The sequence below is a fragment of the Natator depressus genome, chromosome 17, assembly GCF_965152275.1.
Source record: "Natator depressus isolate rNatDep1 chromosome 17, rNatDep2.hap1, whole genome shotgun sequence".
Taxonomy (NCBI): Eukaryota; Metazoa; Chordata; order Testudines; family Cheloniidae; genus Natator; species Natator depressus.
The window spans coordinates 22,814,435-22,831,920 of NC_134250.1; the positions used below are offsets into that span (position 1 = coordinate 22,814,435).

The 17,486-nt window shown below is 46.5% G+C and overlaps 1 protein-coding gene across 1 annotated transcript in view; it reads left to right on the forward strand.

The window, feature by feature from the left end:
* LOC142000616 (myeloperoxidase-like) overlaps positions 1 to 17,486 on the forward strand; it is a 71,196-nt gene that overhangs the window by 11,641 nt on the left and 42,069 nt on the right. The window contains exons 4-5 of the mRNA XM_074975027.1: positions 11,723 to 11,898; positions 13,157 to 13,280. Coding sequence (XP_074831128.1) covers positions 11,723 to 11,898; positions 13,157 to 13,280 — 300 coding nt within the window. The remainder of the gene's footprint in view (positions 1 to 11,722; positions 11,899 to 13,156; positions 13,281 to 17,486) is intronic.

Genomic DNA, 17,486 nt, shown 5'->3' on the forward strand with positions numbered 1-17,486 from the left:
TATGGCCAAGGAGAGTTAAGGAAAATAAGGAGGAGTGTCTAAAATATATTAGGAACTATTACGATTACTAGATTGAAAAGATAGAACTAGCAATAATAATTGCAGAAATGGCAGAAGTGTTCAATAAATATTTCTATTCTGCATGTGGGGGGAAAACAGATGATATAGTCTCATCATATGGTGATAACACTCCACGAGTATCTCTGGAGAATGCTAAAATAGAAGTTACTAAAGTTAGACACTTTTAAATCAACAGGTCTAGATAACTTGCACCCAAGAGTTCTAAAAGAACTGGCTGAGGAGCTCACTGGACCATTATTGTTCATTTTCAATAAATCTTGGGGAAGTTCCAGAAGAGAGGAAAAAAGCTTAACTTTGTGCCAATTTCTTAAAAGGGCAGTTGGGATGACCTGGATTATTATAGGCCTGTCAGCCTGACATCAATCCTGGCAAGATAATGGAGTGGCTCATACGGGACTCAATTGATTAAAGAATTAAAGGAAGATAATGTAATTAATGCAAATCAAAATGGTTTGATGGAAAATAGATCCTGCCAAACCAACTTGATCCAGCTAAATTTAAATGTATACATCTAGGAACAAGGAATGTAGACTATACTTACAGGATGGAGGACTAGCAAGTAGTGACTCTGAAAAAGGTTTGGGGGCCATGGTGGATGATCAGTTGAACATGAGCTGCCAGTGTGATGCTGTGGCCAGAAGAGCTAATGTGATCGCGGGGAATCCCAAGTTAGAGTACAGATGTTATTTTACCTCTGTATTTGGCATTGCTGTTGGAACACTATGTCCAGTTCTGGTGCCCCCAATTTATAAAGGATTTTGATAATTTGGAAAGGGGTCAGAGAAAATCAACAAGAATGATTAAAGGACTGGAAAACATGCCTTATGGTTAAGGCTATGATTAAGTCATGGGTATTTTTAGTTAAAGTCATGGACAGGTCATGGGTAATAAACAAAAATTCACGGCCTGTGACTTGTCCATGACTTTTACTATATACCCCTGACTAAATCTTAATTTGGGGGTCGGGGGGGCTGCTGCTCAGGTGGGGAAGCTGGGGGGCTGCTGCTCTGGGGGGGGGGGGGCATGGGGCCAGTGGCACCAGTTGCAGGAGCCACTGAGCAGCAGCTGCTCTGACTGCCCCCTGGTGCCGCCCACCCACCACTGCTCCCGATGCCCCTGGGACCACTGCTCAGGCCAGTGCAGCTGGCTGTGAGGCTGCCCCAGCGGCTGGCTGCAGAGCTGCTCCTACAGCAGCTGGTGTGGCTGTCACCAGGGCCGCCCAAGCAGCTGGGAGCCCTGTGTCAGCCACACCAACAGCTGCAGAAGTCACAGAGGATGAGGAAAGTCACAGAATTCATGACTTCTGTGACCTCCATAACAGACACGTAGCCCTGCTTCTGGTGATTGACTCAAAGAGCTCAATCTATTTAGCTTAACAAAGACAAGGTTATGGGCTGACTTGATCACAGTCTATAAGTACCTACATGGGGAACAAATATTTAATAATGGACTCTTCAATCTAGCAGAGAAAGGTATAACATGATCCAAAGTCTGGAAGTTGAAGCTAGATTAAGAAATCTCACTGGAAATAGGGGAACATTTTAAATGGTCCGAGTAATTAACCATTGGAATGATTTGTTAAGAGTTGTGTTGGATATTCTTCTAAAAGATCTGTTCTAGGAATTTTTGGGGGGCAGTTCTCTGGCCTGTGTTATACAGGAGGTCATCTTAAATAATCACAATGGTCCCTTCTGGCCTTGGAATACATGGGAATCTATCAATCTTGGTGAGCAGTTTGAATGGTTCATTATTCTACTGTTAAAAGGTGTGAGCTTTATTTCCAGTGTGAATTTTGCTTACTTCAGCTTCCAGCCATTCGTTCTTTTTCTGTCCTTGTTTATGTGTATGTCTGATATTTCTCTTCTTTACTAGAGTTTCAACCAATTTGCCCAGTACTTGTTAGGCTCGCTGGCCTGCAAGTGCCAGGATTTCCTCTGGACCCCTTTTTAGAAATTGGTGTTACATTAGTTACTCTCAAGTTTCCTGGGGAAGGGGCTGATTTCAGTGATAGGTTCCACACTACAGTTAGTAGCTTTGCAAGTTGTTATTTGCGTTCTGTCAGAACTCTTGGGTGAACACCATCTTACTGTTTAGTTTCAATTTGTTCTAAAACCTCTTCTATTGACACATCAGTTTGGGACAGTACTTCAGTTGCCCCAAAAGAACAGCTCTTATGTGGGTATCAACCTCACATCCTCTGCCATGAAGACTGATGCAAAGAGTCCATTTAGCTTCTTTGCAATGGCCTTGTCTTCCTTGAATGCTTCTTTAATACCTTTATCATCTAGTGGCCGCATTGCTTGTTTGGCAGGCTTCCTGCTTCCAATGTACTGTAAAAAATGTTTACTGTTAGTTTTTGTGTCTTCAGCAAGTTGCTTCTCAAATTCTTTCTTGGCCTGCCTTTTTATACTTTTACATTTTACTTGCCAAGGTTTGTGCTCCTTCCTATTTTCCTCAGTAGGACTTGACATTCAAATTTTAAAGGATGCCTTTTTGCCTCTAACAGCCTCCATCACTCTGCTGTTTTTTAGCCATGATGGCACACTTTTGGGTCTCCTACTGGCTCTCATGATTTGGGGCAAACTTTTAGTCTGAGCCTCTGTTTTGGTGTTTTTAAGTAGTCTCCAGGCTGCTGCTGTTCATGCTGTGGAGTGTTGCTGGTGCCGCAGCGTTGCTAATGATGCGGTTCTTGGAGCTCTGGGGTTAGCAGCACTCGTAGAGAGAGCAGCATGTTGATCCATCAGACCTCGATGTTACTCATAAAGAGAGACCACAGACTCAGTTTGGTGGTGAAGGCACCTGGCCAGTTTATCGTGGACAAAGCACAGTACTAGTGCTCCAGAGGACCTGCAGGTACACGAACATTAGTATGTTCAATTAACATAACATGATCCTGTCTCCTAAACCAGGACAAACATGCCCTTCCTATGACTTCTCCTTTTATACATTGAGACTGTGGCAAGGCACCTCTTCCACCTTGGCGGACTCAGTGCTTCCCCCTTTGGCGGTGGGGGCCTGAAGTAAGTCAGCCCCAGCTCAAAGGAAGAAAACTTGGTAGAAGTCTGTTATAGCAAACATCAGGTAAGTTAGCAAGGTTCCATCATAACTCATCACTTTCTGTATCATGTTCTTCAGTGTCCTGTAAAAGCATTCGATGAGTCTGGCAGTCTGTGGATGGGAGACTTAGGTTTGCAGGGCCTGTGTGTGGAGCATCACACATAGGTCCTTCATCAATTTTGACACAAAGCAGGTTCCTTGATCCTTGAATCTACCCTAGAGAAAATCTGAATTAACTCCTTCACTATCGTTTTGAACATTGTGTTTTGTAGGGGTACAGCTTCCAAGTATTGGGTGGCATAGTCCAGAACAATGAGCACACATTGATGGCCCTGGGCCGACTTCTCCAGTGCGCCTATCAGGTCCATGGCCATCCTCTTGAATGGGATGTCAATAATTGGTCGAGGTTCTAAAGGGGCCCTTAAGTGAGCTTATTCCAGGAAGGAGACCAAAAGACCCTCCATAGGAATTGACATAAGATCTTATTCACCCCTAGAAGTTCTCCAAATAAATGACTATGAGCTAGGTGTAATACTGCCCTTTGGTGTCTTTGAGGTACCAGAAGCTGCTCCACTTCTTTATCTGGTATTCTGACTATTCTATATAATTGATCTCTTTTTATAACAAAGTATGGCCCTAGGCCTTTGGTTTTCCCCTCCACCAAGACCCCATTCACCTCAATAACCTCTTTCTCATATTGTGATACAGCGGATCATTGAATCACAGAATCATAGAATATCAGGGTTGGAAGGGACCTCAGGAGGTCATCTAGTCCAACCCCCTGCTCAAAGCAGGACTGATCCTAAATTAAATCATCCCAGCCAGGGCTTTCTCAAGCCTGACCTTAAAAACTTCTAAGGAAGGAGATTCTACCACCTCCCTAGGTAATGCATTCCAGTGTTTCACCACCCTCCTAGTGAAAAAGTTTTTCCTAATATCCAACCTAAATCTCCCCCACTGCAACTTGAGACCATTGATCCTTGTTCTGTCATCTGCTACCACTGAGAACAGTCTAGAGCCATCCTCTTTGGAACCCCCTTTCAGGTAGTTGAAAGCAGCTATCAAATGCCCCCTCATTCTTCTCTTCCGTAGACTAAACATCCCCAGTTCCCTCAGCCTCTCTGCATAAGTCATGTGTTCCAGTCCCCTAATAATTTTTGTTGCCCTCCACTGGACTCTTTCCAATTTTTCCACATCCTTCTTGTAGCGTGGGGCCCAAAACTGGACACAGTACTCCAGATGAGGCCTCACCAGTGTCAAATAGAGGGGAACGATCACATCCCTCGATCTGCTGGCAATGCCCCTACTTATACATCCCAAAATGCCATTGGCCTTCTTGGCAACAGAACTGCTTTTCCTTTCTGCAGAACTGCTGCCGAGCCATTCGGTCCCTAGTCTGTAGCGGTGCATGGGATTTTTCCGTCCTAAGTGCAGGACTCTGCACTTGTCCTTGTTGAACCTCATCAGATTTCTTTTGGCCCAATCCTCCAATTAGTCAAGGGCCCTCTGTATCCTATTCCTACCCGCCAGCGTATCTACCTCTCCTCCCAGTTTCGTGTCATCTGCAAACTTGCTGAGGGTGCAATCCACACCATCCTCCAGATCATTTATGAAGATATTGAACAAAACCGGCCCCAGGACCGACCCTTGGGGCACTCCACTTGATACCGGCTGCCAACTAGAGATGGAGCCATTGATCACTACCCGTTGAGCCCGACAATCTAGCCAGCTTTCTATCCACCTTATAGTCCATTCATCCAGCCCATACTTCTTTAACTTGCTGGCAAGAATACTGTGGGAGACCGTGCCAAAAGCTTTGCTAAAGTCAAGGAACAACATGACCACTGCTTTCCCTTCATCCACAGAACCAGTTATCTCATCATAGAAGGCAATTAGATTAGTCAGGCATGACTTGCCCTTGGTGAGTCCATGCTGACTGTTCCTGATCACTTTCCTCTCCTCTAAGTGCTTCAGAATTGATTCTTTGAAGACCTGCTCCATGATTTTTCCAGGGACTGAGGTGAGGCTGACTGGCCTGTAGTTCCCAGGATCCTCCTTCTTCCCTTTTTTAAAGATGGGCACTACATTAGCCTTTTTCCAGTCATCCGGGACTTCCCCGGATCGCCATGAGTTTTCAAAGATAATGGCCAATGGCTCTGCAATCACATCCGCCAACTCCTTTAGCACTCTCGGATGCAACACATCCGGCCCCATGGACTTGTGCTAGTCCAGCTTTTCTAAATAGTCCCGAACCACTTCTTTCTCGACAGAGGGCTGGTCACCTCCTCCCCATGCTGTGCTGCCCAGTGCAGTAGTCTGGGAGCTGACCTTGTTTGTGAAGACAGAGGCAAAAAAAGCATTGAGTACATTAGCTTTTTCCACATCCTCTGTCACTAGGTTGCCTCCCCCATTCCGTAAGAGGCCCACACTTTCCTTGACTTTCTTCTTGTTGCTAACATACCTGAAGAAACCCTTCTTGTTACTCTTAACATCTCTTGCTAGCTGCAACTCCAGGTGTGATTTGGCCTTCCTGATTTCACTCCTGCATGCCCGAGCAATATTTTTATACCCATCCCTGGTCATTTGTCCAATCTTCCACTTCTGGTAAGCGTCTTTTTTGTATTTAAGATCAGCAAGGATTTCACTCTTAAGCCAAGCTGGTCGCCTGCCATATTTACTATTCTTTCTACACATCGGGATGGTTTGTCCCTGTAACCTCAATAAGGATTCTTTAAAATACAGCCATCTCTCCTGGACTCCTTTCCCCCTCATGTTATTCTCCCAGGGGATCTTGCCCATCAGTTCCCTAAGGAAGTCAAAGTCTGCTTTTCTGAAGTCCAGGGTTCGTATTCTGCTGCTTTCCTTTCTTCCTTGTGTCATACTGATCTCTTACATACAGTGCAACTCCCCCACCTTTTCTGCCCTGCCTGTCCTTCCTGAACAGCTTATATCCATCCATGACAGTACTCCAGTCATGTGAGTTACCCCACCAAGTCTCTGTTATTCCAATCACATCAAAATTCCTTGACTTTGCTAGGACTTCTGGTTCTCCCTGCTTGTTTCCCAGGCTTCTTGCATTTGTGTATAGGCACTTGAAATAACCCGCTGATCGCCCCTCTTTCTCAGTATGAGACAGGAGCCCTCCCCTCTCAAGCACTCCTGCTCATGCTTCCTCCCAGTATCCCACTTCCCCACTTACCTCAGGGCTTTGGTCTCTTTCCCCCGGTGAACCTAGTTTAAAGCCCTCCTCGCTAGGTTAGCCAGCCTGCTTGCGAAGATGCTCTTCCCTCTCTTCATTAGGTGGAGCCCGTCTCTGCCTAGCACTCCTCCTTCTTGGAACACCATCCCATGATCAAAGAATCCAAAGCCTTGTCTCCAACACCACCTGCGTAGCCATTCGTTGACTTCCACGATTCGACGGTCTCTACCCAGGCCTTTTCCTTCCACGGGGAGGATGGACGATAACACCACTTGAGCCTCAAACTCCTTTATCCTTCATCCCAGAGCCACGTAGTCCGCAGTGATCCACTCAAGGTCATTCTTGGCAGTATCATTGGTGCCCGCGTGGAGAAGCAGGAAGGGGTAGCCATCCGGGGGCTTGATGAGTCTCGGCAGTCTCTCCGTCACATCACGAATCTTAGCTCCTGGCAAGCAGCAGACTTCTTGGTTTTCCCGGTCGGGGCGGCAGATAGATGACTCTCTCCCCCTGAGGATAGAGTCCCCGACCACCACCACCCGCCTCCTTCTCTTGGGAGCGGTGGTCGTGGAACCCCCAACCCTAGGACAGTGCATCTCATGCCTTCCAATTGGCGGAGTCTCCTTCTGCTCCCTTCCCTAAGATGTATCATCTGGTCCACTCTCCGCATTAGTACCTGTGGAGAGAACATGAAAACGGTCCTGCCCAAAATTCTTATACAAGGGACCAATATGTCCAAATGCAAGGGGACCTACTTTCGTCTCACCCCCAGAATTGGTCTCAATGGAACTGGGTCCAGCTTGGTTTGTCAACTATCTGAGTTGCTTCCCTGCCTGCTGAATGAGATTGCTTACCTATGAGCGCAGTCTTTTGATTCTGGGCAAAGATTCTGGTTCCCAATCCTTTGTCCCCCCTCCTTTCTCACCTACTATTTTGGGGCTTTCCAGTTGCAGAGAATAAGTCCTGGGCTAATTCAGAGAAAACTAGAGGAGGGCTATCTGCTGGGGCCTCAGCATCAGTCCTGGAGTCACTACTTTCCTCTGACTCCTCCACTGGGAATAGTTTTCCAAACCCTGGGAAGTCTCGTCCTATGAGCACCAGATATGGGAGCTTAAGGACCACACCAGCTGTTACTCTTGTGGTGTTTCCCTGAACCTCAATTTGTAAAGGGATGGTCAGGTAGTAATTGACATCCCCGTATATGCAGGTTATTCCCGTGCTTTTGGCCTGAGACAGCTGGTTCCACCCCACTACTTTCCTTGAGACCAGCGTGACAGCATTGCTAGAGTCTACTAACGCAGTGGTCTCTATGCCACTCATCCTAACTGGCCTCATGTAGCTATGTGGGATCATCTCAACGCCCATGAGGGTTATTAAGTTACATCTTCATGATCAACTAGACTGCACTGCAAGAGCTCCTCAGTGTTAGGACATAGAGCTACTATATGTCCTAGTTCCCCACAAGCATAATAACATCTATACATAGCTTGGGGCATCCTCCTATTCTTTGATTATTGGGCCTTAACCCTCAAGCTTCTCTCCCCAGTTCCCCAAGTCCCTTTGTGGCCTCAGGCTGCTCTTTGGTGTCCTTCCTCCCAACATAATCCTACGTGAACTCTCGGAGGTCTGGGCCTTTGGGGCTGGGCCTGGTCTCTTGGTCCAATACATCTCTTCCCAGGTAGTCCGAGAAAGTTCTCTGGCCACCAACTACCTCTCTGAGTGAGACTAAATCATCATAAGACGAGGGGTCATTTTGGCCAACCCACCCTCGTAGATCCAGCGGTAGTCCTCTCATGAACCTGTTCAAAACTAAGAGTTCTAAAATCTTCTCTGTGCTGTGGGTCTCGGGATGCAGCTACTTTTGCATTAGATAGATCAGGTCAAACAATTGTGACCTTGGTGCTTTGCTCTCCCGGTACCTCCACTCGTGGAACCTCTGAGCCCTTATAGCTGTCGTCACCTTGGATCTTGCCAGGATCTCAGCTTTCAACTGTGGGTAGTCTGTAGCAGCTTCTGCTGCCATATCATAGTAGGCCTTCTGGGCCTCCTCACACAGTAAAGAGGTGAGGATACTGGCCCACTGGTCTCATCTTTCAAATGTGAGAGGGTATGCCTCCACTTCATCCACCATGTCATCTTATGGAGGTAAATGCTTGCCCTTAGGGATCGCATCCTGTCAGGGCCACATGTCGGAGGGATAAGGGCCTTCAGTTAGTTCACGACCTCTTGCAGGGAGGCTCAGTTCTGGTTTGCCTGGCTCATCAGCAGTTGATTCGTCTCCTCATGTAGCCGTACCGACTTCTCTTGGGCGGCCACCTGGACCCTGGTATCCTCTTGTTGTGCCAACATTGCCTTCACCAGGGCCCTCACTATGTTGTCCGATTTGGGGGTGATTTTTCTTGCCTCTGGGATAGCCCGCTGTGCCAAGATCCTGCTCCTGACATCACTTGTGGCAAGGCACTTCATGCATCTTGGCAGGCTCAGTGCTTCCCACTCTGACGTGGTGGGCCTGGAGTAAGTCAGCCCCACTCTGGACAGGATTTACTCTCCCACATGGGGGTTTATTCCCCAGTATTTTCCGGGCAGGGTGCCTCTGCAAACAAAGGGAAAAAAAACAATTCCAAGACAAAACAAAGGAGAATATCTCTCCCTACCCTCACTCTGAGGGTGGTGGCTTTATTATTGGCTGTGGGGTGCCAGTCCTTCCCGTAAACAGGCAGTCTGTTACGTAGCTTCCCCTGTAGGGAGGCAAACAGCTCTCCACCCTGGAGCAGCTTTTCTTTTGCTGCCACTAGCCCTGCAGTAGCTAGTGTCCCCTCCCATCTCTCACTGGAGGAGGGGGTTTTAAAGGTCTCAGGCATGCCTTAGCTGGACTCAGGTGTCCCTAACTAACCTGAGGTAACCCCTTTTCATCTTATAGGGGAAAAGGCCTTTATCATTCTAGGACTAATATACTTGCCTTCCACCACTCTTACAGCTGTCCAGCCTGAGTCTGTCAGAACACCAACAAGTTGTGTATTACATACCACATGCTTTTCATTATTATCCTGTACCTTGTATCTGCTAGTTCGAACAAAACATCCTCTTCCATTACCTGTCATTCTCTCTTGTCTGGGGAAGGGTCTGTGTGCGTCCCGGTACCATCTCCTAGGAATGTGTTTATGCTAGGGTGACCAGATATCAAGTATGAAAAATCGGGACAGAGTGTGGGGGCTAATAGGTGCCTATGTAAGAAAAAGCCCCAAATATTGGGACTGTCCCTATAAAATCGGGACATCTGGTCACCCTAGTTTATGCAGTAACTTTAGATCTTGTGGGGGAGGGATAGCTCAGTGGTTTGAGCATTGGCCTGCTAAACCCAGGGCTGTGAGTTCAATCCTTGAGGGGACCATTTAGGGATCTGGGGCAAAAATTGGGATTTGGTCCTGCTTTGAGCAGGGGGTTGGACTAGATGACCTCCTGAGGTCCCCTCCAACCCTGATAGTCTATGATTCTATGATCTTTGGGTGTTTCAGTGCCCTCTCCAGGCAGGAATGTGCTTATCTGGTTGGCTAATACCTAGTGTGTTGCTGTTCTGAGAAGGCCAGGTCTACTTTAGTTCACAGCCTTTGGCTCATACTGTTAGTGAGGCCTAGGGGTCCAGCAAGGCCTAAAGCTGCTTGCAGGCATTTTACCCTTGTGACTGCTTTTTAATTTCTATCTAACTAGCATCCTCATTCTTATGTAGTTCCCCTTTATAAACTTAAATTTTTGTGTGGTGGATCTTTTTTTGGTCCATTTCCCCCCTACAATGATGTTAAATTTAACTACATTATGGTCACTATCACCATGCAGTTGAGCTATAACTACCAATCAGACCATATCCTGTTCTCCACATAGGACTAAATCAAGAATAGCCTCTCCTCTTGTGGGTTCTAGGACTACATGCTCCAAGAAGCAGTCACTGCTGGTGTTTAGAAGTTTTATTTCTGCATATGCCTTGAGGTTTGACACGTACCCAGTCAATAGGAGGATAGCTGAAATCACCCATTATTATTGTGTTTTCTGGTTTTGTAGCCTTTCTAACCTCCCTTAGCATTTCACCATCACTGTCACCATCTTGGTCAGGTGGTTGGCAGTGTAAGCAAGGAATTTCTATCCATGGAGACTCTGTTGTGCAGTATGATTCATTTAAGATTTTCACCTGATTTGACTCTGCTTTATTTTACATGTATTGCCACTCCCTCACCAAGGCGAACCTACTCTGTCATTCCTGTACATTTTGTTCCCTGCTATTACCATGTCCCATTGATTATCCTCACTCCACCAAGTTTCTACGATGCCTGTTATACTAATATCCTCATTTAATGACACTCTAGTTCACCCATCTTAGTATTGAGACATCTCGCATTTGGCTATAAGCCCTTGTGCATTTTGTCACTCTTCAGTTGCTTGCCTTCATGTGTTATGTTTAAATGGGATTATTTTACATTTGACTGTTCCTCACTGGCTCACACCTGTGCTTTACCAACTTCTTTCCTATCCTCCATAGTAGGATATAGAGTTCCCTCTTTAATAAATGTATCCCTAAGGGATGTCTCCATCTGAACCATGTACTGCTCCACACCTGTCGGCTTTGCCCCAGACCTTAATTTAAAAAAAATCCTCTATAACCTTTTGAATGTTATGTGCCAGGTGTCTGGTTCCATTTTGGTTATGGTTAAGCCCATCCCTCCTGTATAGGCTCCTCCTTTCCCCAAAGGTTCCCCAGTTCCTAATAAACCTAATCCCTCTTCCCTACACCACCTGCTCAGCCAGAGATTGAGACCTTGCTGTTCTCCATTTCAATGGCCCTGCACATGGAACTGGAAACATTTCAGAGAATGCTACCATGGAGGTGCTGTGCTATAATCTCTTCCCTAGCCGCCTAAATTTGGCCTCCAGGATCTCTGTCCCACCTTTCCCTATCTCATTGGTACCTACACATACCACGACCCCTGGCTCCTCCCCGGCACTACCTGTAAGGCTATCTAGAGGTCTCATGAGATCCACTACCTTCACTACACTAGCAGGCAATTCACAGACCCAACCACTTCATATAAATTAGCATGATTCTGTATAAGAAGAAGCATAACACAAAGTTGAATTGTTTACAGAAATTAGCAAATGTTTGCCAAGCAGGGGTTACAGACTGGAATGGTGTGTCCCTTACAGCGATGACCTGGGAACCCTGAGGCTGCTGGTCAGAGTGCAGGAAAGGTCAATGTGAAGCTGGCTGCTGCAGCTCTGCTCCTCAGTTGTTTTGGGCCTGGACTTAATTCCCACATACCAGTGCAGGTCTCATTTTAGAGGGCTGGGCTGTGGACAGCAGTGACTGGTGCACCACTTCGGGGGTCCTTTTTTTTCCAGAGCAAAGGAGGCATTCCGGAAAAAGGACATCAGCCCCTCAGATTTCCTGAGACATTTAAAGGAGCCAGTGGCAGGAACCAGGTCTGCAATCCGAGCTGCCGATTACATGGAAACCACCCTGCGCCTCCTGAAGAAGAAGTTGTTTCGCATGGTGAAAGGAGAATTTAATATCACAGGTACTGTGCACATAAGACTGTAAATGACTAATTAGCAGCAAATTTGTCAATGGCAGGAGAGTCCAGTGATGGTTCTACTCCAGGCCAATATACCCAGGATCAAAACTACTGATGGGCCAGGTGTGGCATGAAACCCCTTAATGACAAAATATGGTCAGTGCTGACACAATCACAAATCCTGGTAAAGGAACCCACCTTTTAGCTCATCTAGTCACCTTCCCGTCAGAGCTGTTCCCAGCTGGACATGTGCTACTTCATTGTCCAGTCTAGTAGTGTCCCAGATGTTCCAGTTCCCACCATTTCTATTGTCTGCCTAGCTCCTCCTGGCCAGAAGTTAGTCCCTACTGCCCACTGGCTGGATTTGCTGCTCTTCTCTAAAGTTCCCTCAGTCTCACTCCAGTTTTGTGATGATAATTTGCTAGTGCAGTACAGTACACAAATCTGCAGGAAGTTCTACTGAGAGACAAACAGCCTGGTATGGCCTCTCGCTTCTCGACCCTCAATGTCCTTGTTATTGCTTTCTTCTTTCCAAGTTTGAAATACCTTCCATATTAATATTATTTTCTGTCCCTACCACTGTGCTTCCTCTTCTGCTCCATCATTCTTTTAATCCTCCCATTGCTACGTCCCTATCTGGTCCCCTCAAATGATCATGGAATCACAGAATATCAGGGTTGGAAGGGACCTCAGGAGGTCATCTAGTCCAACCCCCTGCTCAAAGCAGGACCAATCCCCAATTTTTGCCCCAGATCCCTAAATGGCACCCTCAAGGATTGAACTCACAACCCTGGGTTTAGCAGGCCAATGTTCAAACCACTACGCTATCCCTCCCCCCATGGTGATGTCACCATAGCCATTGAAAATACCATACATTTTAAACCCCCCAAAAGGAACTTTATCTCATCAGTATTTGAATCAGGCAAGTATACTAAATGTAGGGATTTTGTCATTAGCACTTTTGAATCAGTCCTGATACCTGTCCTCCACTTCAGATGCTCCAAAACTGCTGAGAGATGAAGGTTGCAAACAGTATGATTCCTAGAACATGAAGTACTGAGTGTGTTCCTGAATATGAAGCTGGCCTTTATTCTGCAGGAAAACTGGTGTATTCTGTTGGTATAAACTAGAAAGAGTTTTAAAAGGAGATGCTATTTGTTTGTAGAGCTTTCCTGCTGAGGGAGCCATGAAATGGAACTATTGGAGACTGCTCCAGAAATTATGACAGAAATGACATCACTCTGATTGGCTTCTCTTGCAGATGTACTAAGTAGGAAGCAGAAGGAAATTATTTCCAAGGCAACTGGTTGCGACTATCAGATTCGTTCCATTAGGTGCCCGAGGAGTAGCATTTACCGGACCATTACTGGAGAATGCAACAACAGGTAAAGCATTGATTTTTTCATGTGTAATAGAGGGTCTTCAGTGTATATAGTGTCCAGTATAGACACATGAATGTTATCGGTATAACATCATTCCAGCAAGCAGAAACAATTGTATTAGTAGTTATTTGTATTGTGTTAACACTGAGGGGTCCAAGAGAGGTGCTGTACAAACACATAACAAAGAGACTTTAATCTGGAGGAGTGTAGCAGGCTTCGCTCAGGGGCCTATTGGTCAAACTGTGGACAGTCTCTCCAAGACTTGAGGCTGGTCTTCCAGGCAGCCCTGGGGCCCAGCAGCCAAGCCACCATTCATCACCCCCTCCCTGGCCCTGGAATCCTCCGATATCTCTCAGGAAGCCAGGGGAAGAGGGAAGGATAGGGGGATCCGGGCCCTTCCTCGCCACCGAATCCCAGTGAAGGGCCCAACGGAGAGAGGCGAGGGATGGTTCTGACTGCCATTCTGGATCAGCCTTCCCTGTATCACTTCCTACCTTCTTGTTTCCCTTCAGTTTGGGGCATGGCCCAGCCTTCTGCTTCCACAGTGTTGGTAATTCCGGGCTTCAGCTGTGGGTGGGCAGGGATGCTTCCTAGCTCACCCTTGGAATCCAGTTGTCCCCTCTTAGTCAGGGGAAAGGGGATCCCAGCCAGTCCCTGTCCTTCCCCTGTAGATTGCTCTGCCTCAGTGGCTGCAGCCTGTCTGACTTCTTGTAGTCAGTGTCTCCTGCACACACCCCTCTGGAGGGAGGGATAGCTCAATGGTTTGAGCATTGGCCTGCTAAACCCAGGGTTGTAAGTTCAATCCTCAAGGGTGCCATTTAGGGATCTGGGCAAAAATTGGGGATTGGTCCTGCTTTGAGCAGGGGGTTGTACTAGATGATCTGCTGAGGTCCCTTCCAACACTGATATTCTATGATTCTCTGCCAGAACTCCCTTTTAAGCAGGTCTTCCATAGCAAGCATGCCCAGTAGCTGCTGAGGAGCAGGGCTTTCTTGGCCCAATACTGTTCCACCATTCCTTTTACCATGGTGTGAGGTCTGTAAACCCCATCACAAGGAGGTTTGGAATTTCTTTAAGTCAAAGGTGCAAAAATTATCTGGATTTTGCATTCCAAGCAAAGGGCGAAGCTTGTAGGGAAGAGCTCCACACGTAACTCGATGAATAACCACCTCAAAGTGGTACTAAAACTAAGATGACAGCATACAAGAAATCATAGAAATGTAGACCTGGAAGGGAGCTCAAAAGGTCATCGAGTACATCCCGTCTGTGCTGGGGTAGGGCCAAATAAACCTTGACCATCCCTGACAGGGGTTTGTCCAACTTGTTCTTAAACCCCCACCACTGATGGTGTGACAGAGTCCCCAGGGTGCAACCGGGACTGTGGGACCACTGAGCCCTCTGTCCCACCAACCTGGGGTATCCCTTTCAGACTGTGATGCTGATGTCAAGCAAGAAACCTCTGACAGGCACTGCACTTACACAGACATCCACAGGCAGGGACACATCCAGCTGTATTACATGAATGATCTCCCAGCCACTCATGAACCATCTGTAGGGAGGCTCCAGCCAATTTCTCCCAGCTCCCCAGTCTTACACCCCAGAACTGTTCCATCTTGCAATAGTCAGAAGCCTGACCAGTGTAAGTTCATTATCCAGTTTGGCCCTCCCTCAATGTGGAATGGATACACACTAGCCTTTGTAAACTGAGCTGCTCTGACTCTGTGGGTGCTCCAGGGCTGGAGCACACACGGGGGAAAAATGGTGGGTGCTGAGCACCCACCGGCAGCGCCCCTATCAGCTCCCCTGCCAGCGTCTCCCACCTGCTGGCAGCCCCGTGGATCAACGCCTCTCCCTCCCTCCCCACTCCTCCTGTCCACCGCAATCAGCTGTTTCACAGCATGCAGGAAGCTGGGAAGGAGGGGGAGAAGTGAGGACACGGTGCGCTTGGGGGAGGGGGCGGAACTGGGTGGGAAGAGGCAGGGTGGGGGTGGAGCAGGGGTGGGGCCTTGAGGGAGGAGGTGAAATGGGGGCAGGGCCTGGGGCAGAGGCGGGGCTTGGGCACCCCCTGGCCCTTTGGAAAGTTGGCACCTGTGGCTGAGATTTCCCAAGCACTTCAACCAAAACACATTGTTTTAGGTAAAATATAAAACACATTTATTAAGTACAAAAAATAGATTTTAAGTGATTATAAGTAGCAGGAATAGAGATCAGAGTTGGTTACTTGAGAAAGAAAAATAAATTTGCAGTCTAATTTCTAAAAACTAAGCAGGATTTGAATCAGTGTCTCACCCTGACAGATGATACAAGCAGGTTCCAGATCCTCCATACACAAACTGGTAATATATTTTATTGGACCCACATGGCTACAACACTGCAAACAAAGGCAGATCATGTCAGACTAATCTGAAATCTCTCTTTGATAAAATGGATGATTTCTTACATAAGTGAAATGCAGTAGATCTAATTTATCTGGACTTCAGTAAAATATTAGACACAGTACCACATGGGAAACTATTAACATAGATTTCAGAGTAGCAGCCGTGTTAGTCTGTATCCGCAAAAAGAAGAGGAGGACTCGTGGCACCTTAGAGACTAACAAATTTATTTGAGCATAAACTTTCATTAGCTACAGCTCACTTCATCGGATGCATTCAGTGGAAAATACAGTAGGGAGATTTATATACATAGAAAACATGAAACAATGGGTGTTACCATACAGACTGTAACGAGAGTGATCACTTAAAGTGAGCTATTACCAGCAGGAGAGCGGGGGCGGTGGGGGAACCTTTTGTAGTGATAATCAAGGTGGGCCATTTCCAGCAGTTGACAAGAATGTCTGAGGAACAGTGGGGGGTGGGGGGAATAAAAAAGGGGAAATAGTTTTACTTTGTGTAATGACCCATCCACTCCCAGTTTTTATTCAAGCCTAAGTTAATTGTATCCAGATTGCAAATTAATTCCAATTCAGCAGTCTCTCATTGGAGTCTATTTTTGATATAGAGAAGATGGGGACTGGTACTGGAATTGAGAGGTGGGTAAGGAACTGGCTGAAAGGGAGATGACAATGGGTTGTGCTGAAAGGGAAACTATCAGTCTGGAGGGAGGTTGCCAGTGGAGTTCCTCAAGGATCAGCCTTGGGAATGAGCTTATTCAATATTTTCATTAATGACCTTGACACAAAAAAGTAGAAGTGCCTGAATGACATTTGCGGATGACACAAAGTTTGGTGGCATCTTCTATACAGAGGAGGATCGGAATATTACACAGGAAGCACTGGATGATCTGGAGGACTGAAGTAATAGCAGTGGGATGAAATGTAATGTAATGGTACAAAGGGCAAGGTCATGCACTCAGGGACTAACAACAAGAATTTCTGCTGTAAGTTGTGGGTTGGTCAGTTGGAAATGACAGAAGAGGAGAAAGACCTGGATGTTTTACTCAGTCACAAGAAATCTGAGCCACCAATGTGATGCAGTTGTAGAAAAAGAGAAAGGAGATCCTAGGCTGCATTAGATACTTCTTCCAGGGGTATGACTACACTGCAAGAACTGCAGCGACACAACTGCAGCGCTGCAGCAGTGCCACCTTAGCACTATAGTGTAGACACTTACTACAGCAATGGAGGGTGTTTTTCCATCAGTGTAGTAAATACTCCATTCAAGAGGCAGTAGCTAAGTGGATGGAATTTTCCAAAGCACCTAAACTAGTTACGCACCTGACTCCTATTGAAAGTTAGGTGTCTAAACACCTTTGGAAGTCTAACCCTTAAGTTCTGAAATACCTTTGTCACTTTTGAAAATGGAATTTAAGGCCAGATTTTTAAAGGTCTTGAAGCATCTTAAGGTGCACATAGGTGCCTAGTGGGATTTCCCAAACCACCTAGGTGCCTAATGCCCATTGAGAAAAATCCCACTAGGTGCCTATCTGCCTCTTTAGGCACACAACTACCATTAGGAATCTGGCCCCTAGTGACGGATGTAGCCATCAGGACTAGCACCTGGCTCTAACTACTCTCTGTCATGGACAAATATTATCTCACACAGGAGTTTTTTCTCATTAAAATGTCCTGAGCATTCTGCAGTTTTGTGTATTGTAAAAATACACCAATCTATGGTCCTTTCAGGTACATGGCTAATGGTGACATGTTCATTTTAGGTGTATTACATGATTTCAGTGGGAGTTAGGGTCCAGATTTTCAAAGGATTTAGG